General features: G+C 49.0%; 1 protein-coding gene across 1 annotated transcript in view; it reads left to right on the forward strand.

The window, feature by feature from the left end:
- Positions 1-23,315, forward strand: part of MEGF11 (multiple EGF like domains 11) — a 332,603-nt gene that overhangs the window by 101,516 nt on the left and 207,772 nt on the right. Inside the window, 3 exon segments of the mRNA XM_049777656.1 lie at positions 14,756-14,861; positions 20,598-20,628; positions 20,630-20,699. Of these exon segments, the coding sequence (XP_049633613.1) occupies positions 14,764-14,861; positions 20,598-20,628; positions 20,630-20,699 (199 nt within the window). The 5' untranslated portion in view covers positions 14,756-14,763.

A 23,315-nucleotide genomic window follows, 5' to 3' on the forward strand; every position in this document is an offset into this window, starting at 1 on the left:
TCTCTCTGTGCAGAGGGGAGCCCCTGGGCCATGGAGGGTTATAATCCAGCTCTGCACTCAGACCACCAAAGTGAGGTGGCCCTCTCCTCCCTCCTAGGGTAGAGAAAAGAGGGCAGTGTTCAGTTTTTTTTTTTTGTTTTGTTTTTTGTTTTTTGTTTTTGGGTCACACCCGGCAGCACTCAGGGGTTACTCCTGGCTCCACGCTCAGAAGTCACTCCTGGCAGGCTCAGGGAACCCTATGGGATACCGGGATTCGAACCAATGACCTTCTGCATGAAAGGCAAACGCTTTACCTCCATGCTATCTCTCTGGCCCAGTCAGTGCTCAATTTGAGCTCCAAAGACCTGGATTTGAAAGCTGCTCTATATGACCTTGGGCCCGAGCCTCAGCTCACCTGCAGTGTCTCCACAGAGCTGTTCATTGATTCATTGATCATTGCTGGCTCGTTAGCAGACACCCCTGGGTCGTGGCCTTGGACCTGGTGTTGGGATGCCAGGAAGCAACTCCCCCTGCAGAATCAGAAGAGCTTTTCCCAGGCTCTAAGGAACCTTCAATTTGCTTCCTTGAATTTGGCTGAAGGTCCCAACTTGACTGAAATTCCAAGTGGGTCACCAAGGTCCAGGGACCTTCGGGCCTTTCCAGATAATGTGGCTCATGGGTGATGCCAGGAAGTTTTAGTATAGGCCACAAGCCCATGTCTTCCCCTCCAAGACCTCTCACCTGGTGAGTGAGTTTAGAGCTTTGGTAGGAATGACACAGAGAGATACAAGGAGCTAACGAGCCCCTTAGCTACTCATCAGCAGTTTGGGACTAGGCCTGCCTGGGGCTGTTCCAACCTGGGCCTGGGGCTGGGTGATTTTCTTAAGTCTTCTTCAGAGCCTGCAGGGCCAGTGTGGCCAGCAAATTCAACCTCTTGGTAGGTCTTTCCTGCAGCAGCTGCCCCACCTCCACCTCCCACCCTGCCATTTGGTTTTTGTGATTGCTCCATAGTGGGTGAAATTGGTTTGAAATAAATGTCTCCTCTGCTTTCCTCCCTCAGGGTGATTTTTATCCTCAGCTTCACTTTGCAGGAGTGATCCAGTCTGGCCTGCTCCCTTCTAGACATGTCCTCTTTGATGCAGAGATTCTGCCAAAACCTTCTGCTGAGCTTATGTCTCCCAGCACCCTGCTGAGGTGGCTGCAGAAATCCCCCAGCAGGCGGTTCCTTCTGGGCCTGTGGCTCTGCCCTGGAGAGTTCCACTAGCAGAACTTGGAAATTCAGAAGGATGGGAGATCTCTCGTGTTTGTTCCAGGTCTGAAAATACTGTTATGTCTGGGAAGAAGGGGCTCTACCTATTTACCCCAGCCATCTACCTATATAGCATTTGCAGGGCAGGTTTGCATACACACCTGTGGGCAAGAACTTCCCCAGTGCATGTTGGCTGGGAAGGAAGCATCAATGCTGGGGTGGCAAGCCCTGGTGGCCTGGTTTAGTTACTCCTTGCTTGTTTCCAGGCCTTTTTCATAGCTGATGAACAAAGATCATAAGTGCAACATCATGGAGTCCCTGATTATCCAGTGTTGTGCATGGTTTGGGGCAAGAGGCAGGCTCTGGACAACCACTCCCATCCTCCTTCCCACTTCCCACCCAAAGCCCCGGCATTCACTAAAATTCTCCATGGCTAGGGATATGAGGACTCATTTCCGTTTGAGGCCAAGTCTCACCAACAAGGACAGGGGACAGTATTCTGGCTAAGTTTTCTCAGGGTCCCCAAGATGACAACGCTTGGGGTGCCTGTTCCTGTCCCTTGCCTTTCTACCTAGCTTTGTCAGATCACAACTCAGAACCATCCCCTACCTGCAGCTTCCCTTGCTTCCATGTCCCCTTGAGGAAGGTGTGTTTTTGAGTTTAGAATTTCCTGTAGATCTGAACCTGCAGAGGGAAGATGGTCTGGGGTTCTAAACCTCGCCATGCTGCTGTGGCCCCTTGTGGGCTGAGAGCAGGGTTCTGATGCAACCAGTATGCTCTTTTCTTCCTGATGGCTGAGCACAGAGCTGAAACTGGATACGTGAAGACTCCCTAGAATTGCTTTCCAGGAAAGGAAAAAAACCATCTCAGGACCCCTAAATGGACAGGCTGGAGCAGAAGTGAAACTGCTGGGCATCAGAGTATGGGAGAGTATGGCCTTGGTGGCTGCCAATTGTAGGTTTGAGTTACCAGAGGTTTGACCAAGTTTCCTCTAGGGCTCAGTCACTCAAAATGGTCTGTGCCCAGCTTGAGCCCCTCAGTGCCCTAGCTCAAGTCCTTTCTGCTCCCCATCACCAGTCCTGACTCTCTTACCTCCCTCAGCATTGCTCCCACGGAACCTCCTAGAACCACTCTCTAACATGGTAAGCTTTTTAATTTAGCACACACCACGCGTGTGCCCCCAGACAAAACAGAATTGATTTATAATTCTCTTAATGGAAGCACCGGCTTTCATTGCTCCAGAAATAGATTGGTACCCTTGCCACCTTCTGTCATTCCCCCCCATTTTTTTCCACACCAATGTGGTCTAAAAATATGATGGTTCATCCCAGCCTCCGACCATCATCTGCTAAAGGGCAGGCGTATCTTTTTGAACCTTTTAATTTATAGCATGTTTGTTCAGTTTCTCTTCATTAATGAATGTTCCTCCCAGGTTCCCATGCCAGAGTCTTTGTGTAATGCCTCCTTACAGTAAGCAGGTGCTTTTATCCTTAATGAACCCTTTCCTGGAAAACACTGAAATAAACAGTGAATAACTAGGCCAGGAGCACAGAAGGCCAGAAGTGGGGGCCTCTGCTGGGGAGACCCAGGAAATGGGCTCAGTTTCTGTGAGTCCTTGGGGAGGAGGGTGACAGGCCAGAGTTCAGGGAGGTGAGCGAGAGCTTCGTGCTCCTCCAGGAAGTCTGAGCTCAGAGACGCTCCTTTCTCATAAATGCATATGGCTGTGGGGGATGCTGCCCTGGCCAGACCCACACCTCAGTCTCTGGCTTGGAATCACCATGGCCAAGACTGTGGCTCAGCAGAGCCTGGACTGGACCAAACTGCAAAGATGCTGAAATCTGTCTCTGATAACTTTCTCCCTGCTGGGGCAGCTGGCTGCACCCCAGAAGGATCCTGATAAACCCACACTTGCTCTGAGCCCCATACTTCCTGATCCCCAACTGATGCAGGCTCCAGGGCACCAGGGCAAGTGCCCTTATTGTGCCCAGTGCTAGTCATCCCTTGGCTCTGCTCCAACTCAGTCTCTCTTTCTCTCTCTCCCCCTCTCTCTCCTCCCTCTCTCCCATTCTTTTTCTTTCTTCTTTCTTTCTTTCTTTCTTTCTTTCTTTTTTCTTCTTTCTTCTTTCTTTCTTTCTTCTTTCTTTCTTTTCTTTCTTCTTTCTTTTCTTTTCTTTCTTCTTTCTTTCTTTCTTTCTTCTTTCTTTCTTTCTTTCTTTCTTTCTTTCTTTCTTTCTTTCTTCTCTTTCTTTCTTTCCTTCCTTCCTGTTTTTCTCCCTTTCCTCCTTTTCTCCTTCCTTCTTTTCCTCCTTCCTTCCTCCCCCCCTTTCCTCCTTCCTTCCCTTCCTCCTTCCCTCCTTCTTCCTTACCTCCCTCCCTTCCTCCTTCCTTCCCTCCTTACCTCCCTCCCTCCCTTCCTCCCTCCCACCCTCCCTCTCCCTTCCTTCCTCCCTCTCTCCCTTTCTTCCTCCCTCTCTCCCTTCCTTCCTTCCTTCCTCCCTTTCTTCCTCCCTCTCTCCCTTCCTTCCTTCCTTCCTTCCTCCCTCCCTCCCTCCCTTCCTTCTTCCCTCCCTCCTTCCCTCCCTCCCTCCCTCCCTCCCTCCCTCCCTCCCTCCCTTCCTTCCTTCCTTCCTTCCTTCCTTCCTTCCTTCCTTCCTTCCTTCCTTCCTTCCTTCCTTCCTTTTTTCCTTCCTTCCTCAAATGAACTTCCCAGAGGTCACGTGAGCCACCCCTAGACTCACAATTAATGGCAGAGCTAGATGAGAACCTGGGAACTCAGTTGGGGGGGGGTGAGGGGGGCCAGGACTTGTTACCCTTGGAGTTGCAGGAATTTCTTCCATGGACTGACTGAGTGAGCCCTGTACTGGACGGACTAGGCAGTGAGCCAGAATCCATCAGTGTCATGGACAAAGGGTTGTAATAAATGTGAATACCTGATTCATTCATTACACTGGACAGAGATGACACAATCGTGCATTATCCCTCCATTTTGCTGCGTCCTTAATGTCATTTGAAATGGCATCGTGCGAGGGTCCGATCACAATGTGGTGGTGGCTGCTGATTACAGTGAAGCTGTCACAAAACCTCTTCCAGGCTGTGGAGAAGCTCTGAAAAGAGGGAGTGACCCGGAGATTGCCGAGCTGCTTTTCTTTGAAAAAAGGAACTCCGGGCGCAGAGTGGAGAGTGTGGACTAGGCCTGGGCTAAGCCAGGGGGAAACTGCTCACCTTGATTTTTATATTTAAAAATGAAGGTGCCTTATTGTGGTTTTTGACCTTTTAAAATTGAGACCAGTTTAAAATTGAGAAAGTGTAAACAGCAAAGCAACCGTAAGTCAGTGACAAAACAGAAGAAAATAGTAGCACACATAAAGGAAACACACATAATGGAGTGCATGGACCGCTGAGCATGTGGTAGAAACCTTTGTTAACATTTTTGTTTGTTTGTTTTGATTTTAAACCACACCTGACAACATTCAGGGGTTGCTCCTGGCTCTGCACTCGAGTCCTATCTGAATGCTTCTGGGACCTTATGGGGATGCTTGGGATTGAGCCTTGCCCTTGCCCATTGTACTATCTCTCTTTAATATCAATCTTTAATATCTTCTACATCCTTCCAGAATCCTGTTCTCATTCGCTCCCTGAAACACACACGTGTCTGTGCTTTCACATACACATAATGCAAAAAAGCACATTTTATAAATGAGATCATAATGTTCATGCTGGTTTGTAACCTATGTTTTCCCATAAAAATATATCAGGGTCATACTTCCATGTTTCTGAATTCATATAATAGTATCTTAAAATAGGTTAGCTTTTCCAATGATAGTGATAATAATGTTCATTGTAAGAAACAGTAATAGAACAACAAAAATGTTGGCTCAAGGACACAGTTTCTGTGACAGGCTCCACCCCAGAAAGAGTACCACATGAACTTTCAGTGGCCTTCTCTGTTTTTCCATTCCACACTGTTTTGAATTATGCCTGATATGTTGTGGAATTTATTTAGCAAGGCTTCCACTGGCAGGCATTCAGGCTGTTCCAACGCTATGACAACTATCTCTTTATTAAGAGATGATGTAACAAGCATTTGTTGGCTTTATTTACTTCTCTTATATTTTGGTGGCAGGAGGGGTTGGGCCATATCTGGCTGTGCTCTACTTTTACTCCTGGCTCTGTACTCAGGAATTCTTTCTGGTGGCTTATAGGTCAAAACGGGGTAGGCAGTGTGTAAGGAAAGTATCTTCCCTTCTGTGCTATTACAAGAGTAGACCCAATCTCCAAAACGAAGACATGGAAAAATATGGGTCTGGAAGCAACCATCGATGACACAGGAAATAATCCACGGAGTGAAAGGATGTAAGAACTGGTCAGAAACTCCAACACTTAAACCAGAAATCCAATCACATAAGCCTACTGCTTCTAAGAACGAAAGCCGTTTAGTGGAAGAAAGACTGAAGAATGTGTTCTTTCCTTCCTGAAACCTGGGTGTTGTTTATATATATATATATATATATATATGATAAAATCTTTATTTGGGGCCAGAGAGATAGCATGGAGGTAGGGTGTTTGCCTTGCATGCAGAAAGACAGTGGTTCGAATCTTGGCATCCCATATGGTTCCCCAAACCTGCCAGGAGCGATTTCTGAGCATAGAGCCAGAAGTAACCCCTGAGTACTTCCAGATGTGACCCAAAAACCAAATAAATAAATAATTAAATAAATAAAATAAGCACCATGAATTACGAGCATGATTGTAGTTGGGTTTCAGTCATAAACAGAACCTGGACTTTTATTAGCAAAAAACAGACCACACTTTTTAGGGTGGAGAAGGAATACAAATAGGGAGGGACATGGTAATCCCATCACCAAGTAATCCCATCATACCCTAGGGTGGAGTATGAATACTGATTAGGTATGACCTAGTAATCTAACATGTAATCTCTCTGGCCCTAGCCTTGTTCACATTTTAAAAATAAAATAGCAGAAATGGAATTCTGGATTAAGGATGGACGCAAGGACCTGTTATCATGGGCTATCAAGCTGCCTTCCAAAGCCTGTTCGCTTATTTCCCCCCAAGAGTTTGGGAAGTGGCTCCTGGTTGGCCAGAAGGTTCCAGAATGGTGAAGAAGACTGCCCTTACAGTGGGTGCCTACTCCTGGTGAGAGCAGCAGGAACTAACCCACTGTGTGCCCAGAGGTGTGCAGAGAGTGAGGGTGCTGCTGCTTCCAGTACTGGGTAGCTGCATATCTGTCCTAGGTCAAAGTACCTCTCTTGTCTTCATCCTTCCCAGTGTATTAAGAGAGATGCAATGAGCTCATCCAGAGAGCCAAGGCCTGCACCCTCATGTCCTGTCTCTTTGCTGGAGGGAGTGGATGAGAACCTGGAAGAAATGGCCCTAAGACACAGCAAGCAGAGCAGGCAGAGCAGAGGTTCTTGGTGCTGGTACAGTTGGAGTCCAACCTTAGGGCAGAACCAAGAGGGAGAACAGCCTTCTGTGTCTCAGAACAAGTTGGGGGACTGTGTAGGTAGACAGAGATGGAATGCAGGAAGCTGAGTCGAGACTGGGGAGGAGCCTGAAGAGAGTGGGGAAATAGAGGGGAAGTAGGGGTTAATCCTGGCTCTGTGCTCAGAAATTACTCCTGGCAGGCTCGGGGGGGACGATAGTAAATGCCAAGAATAGAACCCAGGTGAGCTGCGTGCAAGGTAAACAACCTACCTACGGTGCTATTGCTCTAGCCACAACTCTTCAGAATTTATGGGGTCCCTGTTATCCAGCACTCCCTCCCAGCCACACAGCTGCATCTGTGCTTTGAACACCATCCTCATTGTGCCTAGGAGCAGGCACTGGCCCCATGCAGTTGTATGGCTGGTGAGATCTATATTTGGACTGGTTTTGTTTGGTTGGTTTGGGGGCCACATCCAGTTGTGCTTCTGGTTCTGTGTTCAGAAATCACTCCTGGTGGGCTAAGGAGATCATATGGGGATTGAACCTGGGTTGGTCACATGCAAGACAACACCCTACCTACTGTACTATATCTCTGTAGCCCATATCTACGGAGGTTTTATGGCTGTGATAATGAGCCAGCATCTGAAGGGTTTTTCTGGTTCTTAGGGCCCTAGGAGGGAGGAAGAGAGGGGAGCAGAGCAGCCTAGAGTGGGCTGGGTGTCAGGGGTGGAAAAGACAAGCCAGCCAGGAATTCCTTGAGTTACAGAGAAGTGGAAAGACACGGGTGTTGCATTGTAAGAAATGGGAAAAGGGGTGAGGAACACAGTATGGTTTCTCTTCATTTCGGGAGAAGCTGGAGGTTGGGGTATGGAGACAGGACACCTCTTGGGAATGGGTGAGTGCAGGACTCAGGACCCAGAGGAAGCCCAGAGTGAGGGTGGGACGTGAGGGGGCTGTGTTGTGGTGGGTTTCTGGGGACCTCTAGTCTTGTGTATTCTGGGGGCATGTTCTGAATCCTCTCCTCACTCATCTGCTGTCACAGACACCCTGGTCTATGCAGGGTGCAGGGTAGGAAGGACCCTGGCCTTTGGCAGGGAACCTTCATGGTGCTGCTGTTAGAGCTAGTGGCCCCAGGCTTTGAGAAAGCAGAATTAATTCTGAAAGCAGAGCTGGCCTGGGGCAGGGCACTCATGAGTCTGGGGAGGCTCCAGTTCCCCCTGATTAGTGGGGAGGTCCTGGCAGGGCCTCTAGGCTGGCCCTGGGGAACACTCAGGTGGTGGGGACCTCTCTGGAAGATTAAGAGCTAGAGTTTATTTTGTTTCGAGAGAAATTAGAAAACGTTTCACATAAGCTGCTTCTGAGCAGATGGGGTGTAGGGGGCCTCATTAAGGCCAAGGGCAAAGCGCTTCCTCATGGGCTGGGCCCACTGTAGTTCCATGTCACTCAGTTCAGCCTTTGCCTGGGAATCACAGTGTGCGCAGTGGGCAGGTCAAGGCGAGGGTGGCCAGGACGGGGTGAGAAGCTTGGCATTTGTCCCCTTCAATGCGAACTTGGCTTTTCTTTTTTTCATGGGTACAAAACTGCGGGGCGTGTGAGGTCTATAAATAGAAGACATAACTCTCTCTCTCTCTCTCTCTCTCTCTCTCTCTCTCTCTCTCTCTCTCTCTCTCTCTCTCTCTCTCTCTTCCCCTATGCAAGGAGGGATATGAGGCCATTGCATTATCAGTCCCACTTTGAGGTTCGCCTCTGCTGCTTGCGAGTCTGAAAGAGCCTTTTCACAAGGGACCAGCCAGACTGCAGCTGAGCTGAGCGGGACTCAATGGCTTCCTTGTGTGCCTTCCCAGAGCAGACAGCTTCTGCATCCCAAGGGGTCTCTGAACCCTTCACAGGATATCCTGGGCTCCTCTGTGCTCATCGCCAATAGACTGGCAACTTTGTAGTCTGATGTTTACACAGTGTAGGGTGCCCCTGTGGTATGACCTGCTGCCAAGATGGTCTTTAGTGGCCTCTGTCCACCAGGTATGTGCAGTGTGGCCCAGACTGTGATGTGGTATCTGGGAGCTCTGAGAGGTTGATTGGCTATAGTCAGTTCCCCCTACTCCGTGATAAATATGTGATCGGGTGACACACTGGATGCTGAGGATAATACAGAACACAACAGACACAAGGCGTTGTTTTAGGGATGAGGTTCATTGGAAAGGAAAAATGTGTGATTCTAAGATCTGGGGGAGAGCTGAGGGTTTAAAATAGGAATAAGATCAAATTCCAGAGAAAGCAAGTTATGTAGCAGCAGTGTGGCATTTGTGTAGTATGGCATCAGTATGGCTGTCTCCACCTGAGCCCAGAGCAGACATTACTATTCAATCCCAGTGTGCTTCCCTATTCCAGTGTATCAGCCACTACCAGTCTTTTGTCACTGCTTATGTGACATCTTTTAGCACTGGGCCATCTGCCAGTGCAGCGAACCACAAGGGAAGCACAACCTGGGATGGACAGAGCCATTAGCAGGTGCATGACGCTGGCACCAGTAAGGCCACAAGAACCCAACAGGTGAAGTGTTAGCCCATTCCCCATTCTTCCTGTAATCTTACCTGTGAATAAGACCTGCCCATTTCTGGGAGGGGTCTTTGGTGGGTAACAAAAGGTTTTGCCTCAGGGGCAGAAAGAGATTTGGAGGATGGATTGAGAGAGGAGGATCAGGAGGAGAGATGGTTGAAAGACTAGGTATAATGAGGCTGAATAAGGATCCAGCTTAAAAAGTTATAATAGGCCACACACATGGTGGCTAGGGCCTTGAATAAAGCTGATATCTCCTGAAGCCTGACTGTTGTGGATTTTCTCTCCGCCGCTATCCTGAGTCTGCAGAGCTATCAGTGGGAGAGGGTTGCAGACAGTGTCCTGGGCTGGAGGAGAAAGGCCTCTCATCCCTCCGTCACCATCCACCACCATCCAGCCCCATCCAAGTGCTGTTATTCAACAGTGAAGAAGTTTTGTGTAGATGGATTGTAGGGTCCAAACAGCTGGTTTCTGGAGAGAGGCCATCTGAGTGTGTGTGTGCTCCATCCCAGCTTTGCTCCTGTCTAACACATGTAAGGGTGTCTGCCAGAGAGATGGGTTGGACTCTACAGGTGCTGCGCTAGAACTGCTGCCTTTAAAAAAAAAAAGGTCATAGCATTGGGCCAGGGCCAGGCAGAGGCTGGGTGAAAGAAGGGATCTTGACTCTTAACTGCCTAGTGGTTTATTTCCTTTGATATCAAGTGTTCAAATATGCAAGTGAACCTAACTCTAAGAATGCTGTATCAGGGGCCCGGAGAGATAGCACAGCGGTGTTTGCCTTGCAAGCAGCCGATCCAGGACCAAAGGTAGTTGGTTGGAATCCCGGTGTCCCATATGGTCCCCCGTGCCTGCCAGGAGCTATTTCTGAGCAGATAGCCAGGAGTAACCCCTGAGCAATGCCGGGTGTGGCCCAAAAACCAAAAAAAAAAAAAGAATGCTGTATCAGGACTGGGTCCTGCTTAGACTGGATCTTGATGGAGGGGAACAGAGTTTCCCAACTGGGACTCCATAGTACTTTTGATCCTAGTGTGATCATCAGAATGACTCCTATGGAGAATGGAGCACAAGACATAGGAGGAAAATAGGCCTCTCCGGGTCTTGTCCAGCTGAAGGCAGCCTGAGACCCATGGGGAGATTTCAGAGGCAGACATAGCTTCTAGTAGCTGTGGAAGATCCTCTCATGGAAACCTCTGTCAGAGGTTTCTCCCAGCTAGGGCTGTTGGGGTAGTCTAGCTCCCAAGGTCCCCACTGTAGTCTTTCACTACCTCCTATTCCTCTTCCCTGCTTTTGCTTGGGTTGAAAGATTCCCTTTCCTTGCCCTTGCCCTTTCAGTTCTGTTCCTCTTAAATCCCATCTGCATCACAGAGTCTTGATACCCCCCTAGGAAATAGGCCCTTGCAGCTTTGGTCTCCTGAGGTAGAACACGATTAAGAATGTCATCCCTGGTTCTGCACTCATGTACTCCAGGAGGATGGCTCGAGGGTCTGAACTAGAGCTTGGGTGGCAGCTGTGGGCAAGGGAAGCCTTACTCAACTCACATACCCATGCCCTTCCCCATCCCATGGAGCACCTCCCTTTAGGGAGCACAACTGGGGGATAGGCACCAGATGGTCTATTTCCAGATTCTTGTCCTCCCTGGAGGAAACCAGGGTATTTTCTCTTTTAATTATTCACACCCGAATCCAATAGTGCCCGATACATTAACCTCTGTCGCTCCAAGTGGAGTTGGGCTAATAACCACCAGGCGGCATTGATTTCTGCTCACTCACTCCACAGCAAGTGACTCAGGGGTTGATCCTTGGAGAGAGAGAGCCCCAGGGAACCCTGCTGTCCATGAGGACGAGCAAGGACAGTTCCTCCCACTGCTCTTCACAGTCTCTGAGAAGTGGACAAGGAGAAATTCAATTTCTAGAAGGAATTTCCCAAGGAAGGGACTGGCTGGGCCTGAGTCTCTGGACAGTAGACAGTGAGTGAGTTAGCCCTGGAATCAAGAAGAGGGAGAGAGTGTCTGGCTGACCAAACCCCAGGAGATGACCAGAGCTGAAGGGCCCTTCCTTTGTACCCCTTGCCCCCACCCTGGTATAGACCAGTCTGAGAAACAGTCTCCTCTTGCCTAGTCTAGTCTAGTCTAGTCTGGCCTACTCTTCTCTGAGAATGCAGAAGAGAGAGGAACCAGGAAGGGAGAGGCTAGAGAAGGCACAAGAGGCTTCTACTTTCAGCCAGAGCCAGCTGGTCCCTCTTTCCTTCTTCATAGCTGTTATCCCACCCCCCATTCTTCCTGTGTAACCTTACCTACAAAAAAAGACCTGCCCATTTTTGGGCGGGGTCTTTGAGAGGCTATAAAAGTTTGGCCAGAAGGCCAGGAGGGAATAGAGGAGATTTGGAGGAGGAGTTTGGAGGGAGATTGAGCAAGGAAGATGGATGGAGAGGAGATGGCTGAGGGACAAGGTACAATGCAGGGCTGAAGAGGGATCCAGTATAAATAAATGGTTATGATAGGCCACACATGTTGGCCAGTGATGAATAAAATTGATATCTCCTGGAACCTGTCTGCGAATGATTTCCTCGCCTCTTTCCTGAAAGCTGCTGACCCGCCGGCTGGAGGGAGTTGGATACACGTGGCCTGGGCTGGAGGAGAAAGACCTCTAACCCGCCATCACCATCCACCACCATCCAGACCCATCCAAAGGGCTTTTATTCTACACATAGCTTGTACGTGAAGCTTCCTCAGCTCACCCACACCCCATTCCTGGAAGGAATTTTCTGAACTCTTCCCCAATCAATATGTGTCCTGGGCCCATTTTGCCCCTCATCTGGCCCTAGCACCTTGTGGAGAAGGGATGACAGGACCGGAAGTCTGAGGGGCTGGCACAGACTGTATTCTTGGAGGAGCATCTGTAGAAGGGCCAGTGAGGGCTCTGAAGATTGAAGAGATAGCAGGTACACACACATAACTATTCCCACACTGACATACCCATCTCATATATACAACCACTCACACACTAACACATTCTAGACATGCTTGTACACCAAACATCACAACCACTCATATAATAACAGACATTCATATATTCACCCATACGCTCTCACATGCATACGCACAATCATGCTGACACACACTTCCAACACATATTCACACACGCCCATTTACACTCATATGCTCCCGACTCTGCAGAAATACCAAAAGTCACCTATTTCCGAGCTGATATTCAAAAAAAAAAACATTTATCTGGGTTCCTTCCAGATTTCTGATAGAAGGAAACCTCATTAATCATTAATTTAGACCCCCATGGTTATATGAAATTGGTGATGGTTTGTTCATCTTTGAAGTTGAAAGCATAAGTATGGTGGTTATCAGGGACCAGACAGCCTATTTAACCTGCAGCTGGGGCTAGAAGCCCCATCCCTTCCACCTCGGGATGAGGTGTGGTGGGGGAGGAGCGGTGTGTGACATTTTTCTCTGCTCCCCCAAGCCAGAAAGACTGAGTTCCCTTATCTCTAAACTCGAGCCAGCCCATTGGATTAGCATTTTAAACAGAACCCCACTTCCATGTCAAAATATGCCACTCCCACTCAAGTATCAGAGGTTGCTTTATTTCATCATCATCATCATCATCATCATCATCTTCTTCTTCTTCCTCTTCCTCTTTCCTCCACCTCCTCCTTCTTTTTTATTTTTAACCCAGTGTTTTTTTTATTTAAACACCTTGATTACATACATGATTATGTTTGGGTTTCAGTCATGAAACACCACCCATCACCAGTGCAATGTTCCCATCACCAATGTCCCAAGTCTCCCTCCTCCCCACCCGACCCCGTCTGTACTCTAAACAGGCTCTCCATTTCCCTCATACATTCTCATTATTAGGACAGTTCAAAATGTAGTTATTTCTCTAACTAAACTCATCACTCTTTGTGGTGAGCTTCCTGAGGTGAGCTGGAACTTCCAGCTCTTTTCTCTTTTACGTCTGAAAATTATTATTGCAGGAATGTCTTTCATTTTTCTTAAAACCCATAGATGAGTGAGACCATTCTGCATTTTTCTCTCTCTCTGACTTATTTCACTCAGCATAATAGATTCCGTGTACACCTCCTCCTTCTTTATTTTTGGTTTTTGGGTCACACCTGGTGACGCTCAGGGAATTACTCCTGGCTATGCGCTCAGAAATCGCTCCTGGCTTGGGGGACCATATGGGCTGGGGATCGAACCAAGGTTCGTCCTGGGTCAGCTGCACAAAAGGCAAATGCCCTACCACTGTGCCACTGCTCCGGCCCTTCTTCTCCTTCTTAACATGACTGGGGGTAAGAAACCTACTCTAGATTTACTGTATCTTTGAGCAACTTTTGATAGCATCTCTGTGGGTATGAAAAATGGTGCTGTCTTTCTGATCATAGTGTCTATTCCAACACTCCATGTCGGGCCATCACAACTCCCTTGCAGCCCTGTGCCATCAGAGGTTAGCAGTCCAGGACAGTTGTCTGGGGTCTGGAGCCCAAGTTCTGACCAAGCTCTTTTTCCTGTGAAGAACTTCAGGCTCTTTTTTTTTCTTTTCTTTTCTTTTCTATTCTTTTCTTTTTTTCTGTTTTTTTTTGTTTGTTTGTTTTGTTTTGTTTTTTTTGGGTCATACCCGGTAGTGCTCAGGGGTTACTCCTGGCTCTATGCTCAGAAATCGCCCCTGGGAGGTACGGGGGGACCATATGGGATGCCAGGATTCGAACCGTCCTTCTGCATGAAAGGCAAACGCCTTACCTCCATGCTATCTCTCTGGCCCCCAGGCTCTTTTCTTACCCTTGTGGCTGTGGTCCTCTGTGTAATGGACAGGGGGTAGTAGCTGGTTGGCTGCCAATTCAGGGGCCTACAGTGCAGCTGTCGGCACTAATCTCTCCATGTCTTGATATCTTCCCATCTCTCTGGACTTGCATGCCTGACCCCATCCCACAATCTTCCATGAAGCCCAGAAACTGCCCAGGCCCTTCAGCCTGGGTGACCTGTATTAATCTGGGGGTTACCTGCATCTCTCTTGGTGACTTGTGGCCTACAGCCCAGCAGAGCAAGGGGCAGCTGTGTGCTCCGTGCTTCTGAAGTTCACATTTGGACCTTCTTTCTCTTGCTTTGTGGCCAGAGGGAAGGAGAGACTGGGGACAAAGGGAGATAGTGCCAATGGCTGTGCATGTGGGCATCTTTCTGGGGAGACATCTCTCACTTCCCTTAAATTTGCCAAGAGGATTAGAGCCAGGTCACTTTCATGAACTCGTGTGGAAATCCCCACTCCCCCCAACTTAGGCCTCCCACCCAACCCCCGAGTTACTTAGACCCAACACCTGTGAGACAGCAAATACTCCCCTTTACCCTCACCCCAGGCATTGGCAGCCTCGCGGAGGAGCCAGGTTGAGCCCTAGAGCCAAGATCTCCTGGAAACCAGGCCATGAGTGGGGGTAAGGAGCAGAGCTTCTGGGACCTAATACAGGCTCAGCCAACCCCAGTGCTGATCCACCTCCTAACCTGATTCCTTTTCTCTCCCCACACAGGCCCTGGGATGGCGCTGTCTGTGGCAGGGTTCCTCAGCTTCCTCCTCTTGCCAGCCACCTTGTCATTGAATCCAGAGGACCCTAATGTGTGCAGCCACTGGGAGAGGTAAGACAGGGGCTTCCCCAGGCAGGGACAGAGCTGGGCACATGCTGTCCAACTGGGAAGAGCCTGGATATTGATGGCAGAATACAGGGTTGGATGCTAGGTGACAGACAAAGCTAGTGACTCCACTTGACATCATCCCCACTCTTATACCTGCCCCCATCACACTCTCCACCCTTGCATAGATGAGGGGACACAGGTCCAGAGGCCCCAGTGCAAGCCTGTTCCTCTGGAGTGTGTGTCCCAGGGTGGTGTTCAGGGATGCTGTCCCCCTCTTTCTCCCAGTTTCACACAAGGTGAGGAGCATAGAAGGAGGAGAGGAGTTGCAGAGAAGGAGCAGAGTCAGAGGAGGGAGGATGGGGAGAAGAGGGAAAAGGGAGAGGTAGGGAGGAAAAGGGGGGGCAAGGAAGGATGGAGGAAGGTGAGAAGGGGGGATGGATGAAGGGAAAGGAGGAGGGAAAGAAAGAAAGAGGGAGAAGGGTGAGAAGAAAGGGAGGAGGGAGAATGTGGAGAAGAGGGAGGAGAGAAGGCCAGGAAAGGGAGGAGGGGGCGCATAAAGGGATAGGAGAGGGAGGAAGAATGATAGGGAAGAGTCCAGGTGGGGAGCAGTGTTAGGGCTGGTACTTGCCAGGAGGGAAAGTATGGGAGGGTCTCCTGCATTCTGACTGAGGCCTAGATGGTACTCCCAAGTACCATCCAGGTTCTTGCCTTTGAAGCCCAAGGTGAAAGTATTGATTTTGGTGAACAGAAAGACAGTGACCAGAGACCCAATCAGGAAAAACTGAATTAAAGCCTCAAATTGATTGGCCGTGCTGACCAGGACGACTCTGCCACTTAGATGCTAATAAATCAAACAAATCAGATTGAGATGTGGGAGAGACGACAGCAGTCAGGGCTCCCTGATCATGCCAGTGTGTAGGGTGTGCCCAGCCCAGCCAGGCTTGGGAGAAGTGACTGCTGGGTGCCTTGGATCAGAGTTTGCAGTAGCATGAGGGAGCAGAATGCCTTCTGCAGTGGGGAGGAGTGATTCCCTGAGGTCCGGATAAAACTGGATTTCTACCAGCCTGGACTCATCCCCTACTCTCTGTGCAATTCGGGGGACATCTCCAAGGCACTTGAAGCCTGTGACCCTCTCTATGTAGTGGGGTGAATCTGCCTCCCAGGCCTATTGGAGGATCAGAAAATCAGAGGAGTGCTGGGAGGATCAGAAGCAGTTTTAGGGCCATACCTGGCAGTGCTTAGGGCTTCCTCATGGCCTAGTGCTCAGAGATCATTCTTGGCTCAAAGAACATTTGGGGTCCTGGGAATCTGGTCAGGGTTAGCTGCATTCAAGGCAAGTGTCCTACCCACTACTCCTGTACTGTCTCTCCAGTCCCTTCTGTCCCTTCTTTCTTTTTTTGTAAGTTTTTATTTATTTTAAAGGTCCCATGATTTAGTTATTTGTAACTGAGTTTCAGGCATGCATAGCTAGCTTTATCACCAATCCTTTCACCCATTTTCCTGGCCATGGCTTTGCTGAAACCAGTTCTCACATCTCCTGCAGACACCAGGTAAACAAACTCCAAAATGATCCTTGTTCTCTCTCCAGAGAGATTGGCCCTACAAGTAGGGGATGGCCTGGAAACAAGCATTTTGATTTTGACCTCACTCAGTGCCTTGCCCTTCCGGCATTAGTGGCTGTTTAATCCATCATTTACCATTGGGTGAGAGAAAGGGAACAGGGAGAAATTCACATTTAGTTAATCTCTGGTGTGCAGGCCTGGCCTCATCACCCCTCCTTTGTCCCAACTGAGACACTCTTGACCCCTGCATTCCAGCCCTTAATACCTCCCTGGTGTATGCTCCCCTCAGTTTTTTTTTTAGTCACCATTGGGTTCTTCTCCTCTAGGAATTCCTCCTGAGATTACAGCCCACCTTAATTTGCACCTGCCCTTCCTCCTTCACCTTCTCTGCCCTTGGGGTCCATGACACTATAAGCCATACTCCTGAGTCTTTTGTTTGTTTTGTTTTGTTTTGGGGCCACACCTGGCGGCATTCAGGGGTTACTTCTGGATCTGTGCTTAGAAGTCTCTCCTGGCAGGCTCCAGGACCTAAATGGGATGCTGGAACTCAAACCTGAGACTGTCCTGTGTTGACCTGTCCAGCATAAATGAATGCAGATGTGGTGTTGTTCCTTGCCGTGGGCCACTAGCTGCACTGTCAGGCAAGAGCTTAGGTAGCATATTGAGTAACCCAAAAGATAAAACAAGGACTGGGGTAGGGGCCCTGCCAAGCTCCCCAGTGCCTCTGCATTTAACATGAGCTCCACTGGCTCTTGTAGGCATGAATCTCATTCTGTCATGCAAGAAACACAGTCACTAGGGGAGATCCCAGTGGGAGTCTCATGGTTCTGGAGGGCATCCCATTCATTCAGCCCCTCCACAGCCATGCCAGTAGAGAATCATTTCTGGACACTCCAGATCTGCATGATTAGTGCGGGCCCCTCATTAGTGTGTTGGCAAACGAGCTTGTCAAAGCAGCCAGCTGTGAAGCCAGGGGAGTGCACTTGAAGACTTGGAGTGGGTTTGAGGTGTTGTGCCAAATGCCATGGCTCAGAGTCTCCCTGTGGAGCTGTGGCTGCCCCCTCCTACCCTCTTGACCTTCTCTGCTGGAAGGATGCCTCTACACTGGGCTTCCACTGGCCACCAGAGCTGGCAGGTGGGGCGACCACCCTAACCACTTAACAAAGAAGGGAAGTCTTTTCTGTATGCTGACCTGCTCTCCGATTCCCATCAGGGCCTGGGAATATCGGTGGGTGCCCCCAGGGGAGGAGAGCCAGTGTGGGCCACTGGAGGATGAGGGCAGTATCTCTTGGGTGCCACAGGGCGTTCCTTGCAGTTTCTACTGCGATTCTCCATTGCCCTAGCCCTGGGTGCCATGACTGCCCCTTAGATCTATGTGAAGTGGGGGGTCACTCAGTACAGATTCCCCAGGAGGACACATGAATAGGGAACAGTGGAGAACAAAACACTAAGGCTGTTCTGCTTACACTTCCCAACTGTCATTCAAGCTCTGACGAAGTGAGTTTGACATCAAGCACAACAGTGACACAAGATTTCCAAGTTGGAGGGGCTTTTGGGAAACCTAAGGGTGTGGTGGGGGTGTCCAGATGCCTCTGTTTCCCCACTCCCAGGGTCTCTGAGACCCACCTCTGGAGCCAGGACAGGAGAATCTTGCCCTGGATCTGCGTTCCAGTCTCTGTGCTTCCAACAAGCACTGCCCACTGCTTCCATGCTTCTCCTTCCTAAATCCTAGACCTCTGACCTTTCAGGACTCCCAGATTCTGCTGGAGACCCACTTGGAGAGCTGCCCTGCCCATCCCCCTTGCAAATCCACCGTTCATTTTCCCAGGCAAAGCAGATGGACTTTTACAGCCTGGATCTGGCCATCTGGCCCAGGTCAGAGAGCCCCTGGGAGAAGCTCTGAGTAAACTGAGCTGCATAAATGAATTCAGGACTGTTCCCTGCTCGAGTATAGATAGCCTGTATCCCCTGCATCCTGGCCTGCCCCTTTTGCCTGGGCCTTCTTCCAGATAGGATTGGGAAAGGCTACTCCCATCAGGAAGTCTTTCTCTTAGCTCCTCCTTAGCCCCCACCCCCCCAGCAGAAGGTAGGTTGCGGGAGTCTTCTGTCCCTTCTAGTGAGCTTTTTCCATCTGTAGAATGAGGCCAGCAGTGAACCCACCCACTGTATAAGCTGTGGGAGAATTAAAAGGGGTTAAAATACCTATCACAGTGGCCAATGCACATGCTAGCAGTTACTGGTGCCAGCCCTGTCACCTGGGTCAGCTGCTTGTCTCTGAGCCTTATTGTCATCATCTGTAAAATGAAACCACTTACCTCATAGGGTTCTTGCCAAAATTAGCCTCCCTCCCTGTGCTTTGAAAACCTTTAAGATCTGAGCAGATGGGCTAAAGTGACAGTCTAGGGGCTAAGGCACATGTCTTGCCTGTGTCCAGCCCCAGTTTGAGCACCAGGATTATAGGGCATTATAGCATTGCTGAGTATGCCCCCTCCCCCCCCAAAAAAAAAACAAAAAAAAAATGAAAACAAAAACAAAACGAAAAACAAATAAAACAAAAAAAACCCCACAACACTGAATGAACATAATATTTTTGTTTGTTTTTGATGTTGCTGAGAATTGAACCCAGGGGTCTCATATATTTCAAAGCATGTTTCTATTTTTTTTTTTTTTTTGGTTTTTGGGTTACACCCTGTGACGCTCAGGGGTTACTCCTGGCTATGCACTCAGAAGTTGCTCCTGGCTTCTTGGGGGTACCATATGGGATGCCGGGGGATCGAACCGCGGTCCGTCCTAGGCTAGCGCAGGCAAGGCAGGCACCTTACCTCCAGCGCCACTGCCCGGCCCCTCAAAGCATGTTTCTACCACAGAGCCATTTCCCTGGCCCCATAATGTATTTGAAAACATGCTAATACTTCCAAATACATATAGGAGAACCCCACCACTCTACTCCTTATTCATTCTCTGTTGAATGAACAAAGGAATTAGGATAGAAGTTTCTAAACTATTGGGCCAAATGTCTCATTATTTATGTATAGGTTTGGGAGCTACATCCAATGTTGTTCCAGGATGACTCTTGGCTCTGTGCTCAGAGATCACTCCTGGCAGGGCTCATAGGACCATATGAGGTTTGGGGGATAGGACCCAGACTAGCCATATGTAAGACAAGTGCCCTCCCCTTTTAAATCAAGAACAAAACTGTGAAAGGTGGGTTGTGTGTTCCACAATTCCCAAGGAGGGAGAGGGATCCCCATGCCCCACGTCCAGGTAGGACAAAAGGCGCAGGTTCAGCAGCAATTCTGACTCAGGAAATAATTCACACACAGAGCCCAACCCCAAGGAGAGGGGGAAAAACCAGAGGAGGAGGCAATGGGAAAAATCTTTTTTTTTAATTTAATTTTTATTTTGATCATAGTGGCTTACATATTGTTGACAATAATATTTTAGGTACATATTTACATAAAATCAGGGGGGGATTTTCATCACCAATTTGTCCTCCCTACACCTCCGTTTTTGTCCTACCTCCCATATGCTCTTCCCTCACCCCTAGGGCTGCCAGAATATGTTGTTCCCTCTGTATCTAGCCTGATACTTAGTAGTCTTGCACCTGTTGGTCCTGGTGCCTCCCTTATTTCCCCCTCTAACTGGGGGGGCAGGACTAGCTAGTTCAATTTACATGGTTTTGTTTGCAGAAGGGAGTAGTAGTAAACTGGGGTAAAGGTCGAATATGCAGAAAATAAGCGGAATTCTTCTAGAGGGTCTCATCCTCAGTTAGAGAGACGAGGGAAACATCTTTTTAACATGTAAACCAAAGGAACCAATTGAGAGACATCTAATTAGAAGGCAATATGAGGACCACCACTAACACAAAACCACCTTAATTATTACCTCCACCACCCCACCCCCACACAATGGTTCCAGCATCCCCAGCATTTGGGGGGCCAGGATAGCCACATTGGGAAATACTGACTAGGATGTTAGAGAAAGATCTGGGCCAGATGGTCATGAGGAATGCCTTGGGTGAGGCTTTGGGTGCTGAGGAATGGAAGGTGAGATGGGAGAGGGGAGCTAAAGATGTGGTACCCTGGGACTCTTTGATTCCTTGGGAGGGAGATCCCGTGTCCAAATTAGCTCAGTTCCCAAATGCTGACCCTCACGTTTCTCTCTGTCTGACTCGCAGTTATGCAGTGACTGTGCAGGAGTCCTACGCAACACCCCTTCGACCAGATCTACTACACACGGTGCACAGACATCCTCAACTGGTTCAAGTGCACCCGCCACCAGGTAAAGAACTTCTCAGAGGAGGCAGTATGGGGTGGCCTTGTGCATGCCACTCAAAGTCTCCTGGCATAGTGATGGGGTTAGTGCTCTTATAGGACCCCTTGAGAATAGACACTTCACACTGTACCCCCCCCCCAACTTCAGAAGCTGGGCCAAGGGTTATGGGAGCTTGTATGCAGAGCAACCATCATGCCAGACAGAGGTCCCCAGCTATACCCCATTACTGGTACCAGGTGGAAGCTGGGAGATAAATATCCAGTCTCTTTACCTTACAGGGGAAAGGATAACTCCAAGGCAAATTGGGATGAATCCGAGCAACCCAGTCAATGGCCTGCCAGTACATCTGCAAGGCTGATTCTGTGCCCTGTCTCACTTCTCCTTCTTTCCTGGACCTTCTTCCCAGGGTTATCCACCTCTTCCCATCAACTGCTTCTCCTGCAGTCCTCAACCCAGAGGCTGCTTCTAGGGTTAAATGCAACCTAGGAGAGCCCCATGCTAGCATCTGACTCAGAGAAGAGATGCAAGCAGGATCTTAGCATCTTGGAATCTCAGCTTACTTGGAATGGCCACGTATGGGACCCTCATTTCCTTCTCTAGAGTGTTTCTGAGCAAACTCCCTCAAATCTTCATGGCCCAGGGAAAGGAAAGAGAATGTGTTGGGATTGCACGACCATGAGCAAGGCACTTGATTCAGGAATTCCCAGTTATCCACATTAAAAGGGCCAGGCCCCATATTTTGAAGTCAGAGGTAGAAAAAAGCTTTGAAAGAAGTACAGGGGCAGAAGAAAAGTGAACGTGGGAGGTGTTAAGGTGGCACTGTTATTTGAGAGACAAAAGAAAGGGAAGGGGGGCCGGGTAGGTGGCGCTGGAGGTAAGGTGTCTGCCTTGCAAGCACTAGCCAAGGAAGGACCGCGGTTCGATCCCCCGGCGTCCCATATGGTCCCCCCCAAGCCAGGGGCGATTTCTGAGCACATAGCCAGGAGTAACCCCTGAGCGTCAAACGGGTGTGGCCCAAAAACCAAAAAAAAAAAAAAAAAAAAAGAAAGGGAAGGAAGGAGGCCCATTGGGAGATCCTTCCCAGTTTGTGGGTCTCGAAATTGGTTCCAGACTTTCCTTAGCTTTCTCCATGGGGGTCTCTGGGGCTTTATGTATACTGGGTAGCAGTGTGGATAGGGAATTTGCTCTGTGCCTAAAGGCTAAAGTCCTGGATTTCTCCAAAGTTTGGCTGCTAACTTGCTAACCAAGCATAGATAGTATAGCTGCTTGAACATCCTTGTCAGCTAATTCCAGCATCTGGGTCATCTCAAAGTTGATCTCCATTGATTGCCTTTTTTTTTTAGCTAGGGACTGTCTTCTGGCCACTTTGTATGCCCGGCTGTTTGAAAGTGTGTTGTGTGCATGTGGACCAGGAGAGACTGGAAAGGCTGAACTCGGTGACATTTCCCCTAAACATTCCTGGTTAACCACTCCTGGTTATGGCTTGTTTGTTTTGGCAGCCAGTTCACTTTGCCAAACTTATATCCCTAATTCTGAAAGTTCAGTTCTTGTCTTAGTTGGAGCCACCTGAAGTCATGCTTAATTTAAGGAACAGAGACTTGGGCAGAGATTTTATAATGAATGTGTTCTTCATGATGCTTACCTTTGTGAGGTTTTTCCTGTGTGTGTGTGTGTGTGTGTGTGTGTGTGTGTGTGTGTGTGTGTGTGTGTGTGTGTGTGTGTGTGTACTGGGGTCAAAACCCAGCCCTTCCACATGTGATGCTTGAACTTTACCTTTGAGCCTTTGGCCACATCCCTGGCTCTTCATTTTCACCTTCTAGTTGTTGAACTCTTCCTGACTGTGTCCTATGACCCATTTTAGGCTGTGTCTTTTTTCTGATTCTAGGCCCCTGGGATATCTTTCTACCCAGCATTATTACCTTCCAGTATTTGCTTGCGCCTTTGTGATCTCTCTTTGCCCTGGATGGTGGGTTTTCCATTCCCCCACCTTGTGAAATTGTTATCTACAGGAGAGTGAGTCTAATAGAGACTTCTCAGCCACAAATGCATCACCTGTCTTTAGCCCTTGGTTGTGAAGTATGTGGGAGCAAATGCCCCCTCTTCTCACCTCTCTCCCTGTGGCTTGACCAAGGCTGGGGTCAACATGGAGTCTTGTAACCATGGGGACTCTACTGCCAATCCCTGCCCCAGAGCTGAGTCGGCTCTGAGAGGTGGGTGTGACCAGGAAGCCAGGGGTGAGTGAGCGCATGGGTCACTGCTTTTTGAAACCGTCTGGAAGAAGTTAAGTTGCTGAATGATTGAGTTGCCTTGTTGCTTTCCTGACAGCTTCACGGGTGCTTTCTGACAGCCCTGCCATCATGTGCTTCTGTGAAGACTGAGTTCTGACACAAGGTTCTTTCTGGGATAGCTGGGGTCTCCTACATCACACTCATACTGCAGCAGTGGGTTGAAAGATGAGAAAAACCAGAAGCCGAGTGTGCATTTGTCCTTTAAGTTCATAGAGCTCAGCACAAAGTCATTCGTTCTGGGGCCATTCTAGATTGCTCACTGCCCCAAGCTGCTTTCCTCAGCCAGGGTGGTCACTTAGTTTGGAGCTGGTTTAGTTTCCATTATGCGTTGT

This window comes from Suncus etruscus, chromosome 1 (assembly GCF_024139225.1).
Source record: "Suncus etruscus isolate mSunEtr1 chromosome 1, mSunEtr1.pri.cur, whole genome shotgun sequence".
NCBI classification, from domain to species: domain Eukaryota; kingdom Metazoa; phylum Chordata; class Mammalia; order Eulipotyphla; family Soricidae; genus Suncus; species Suncus etruscus.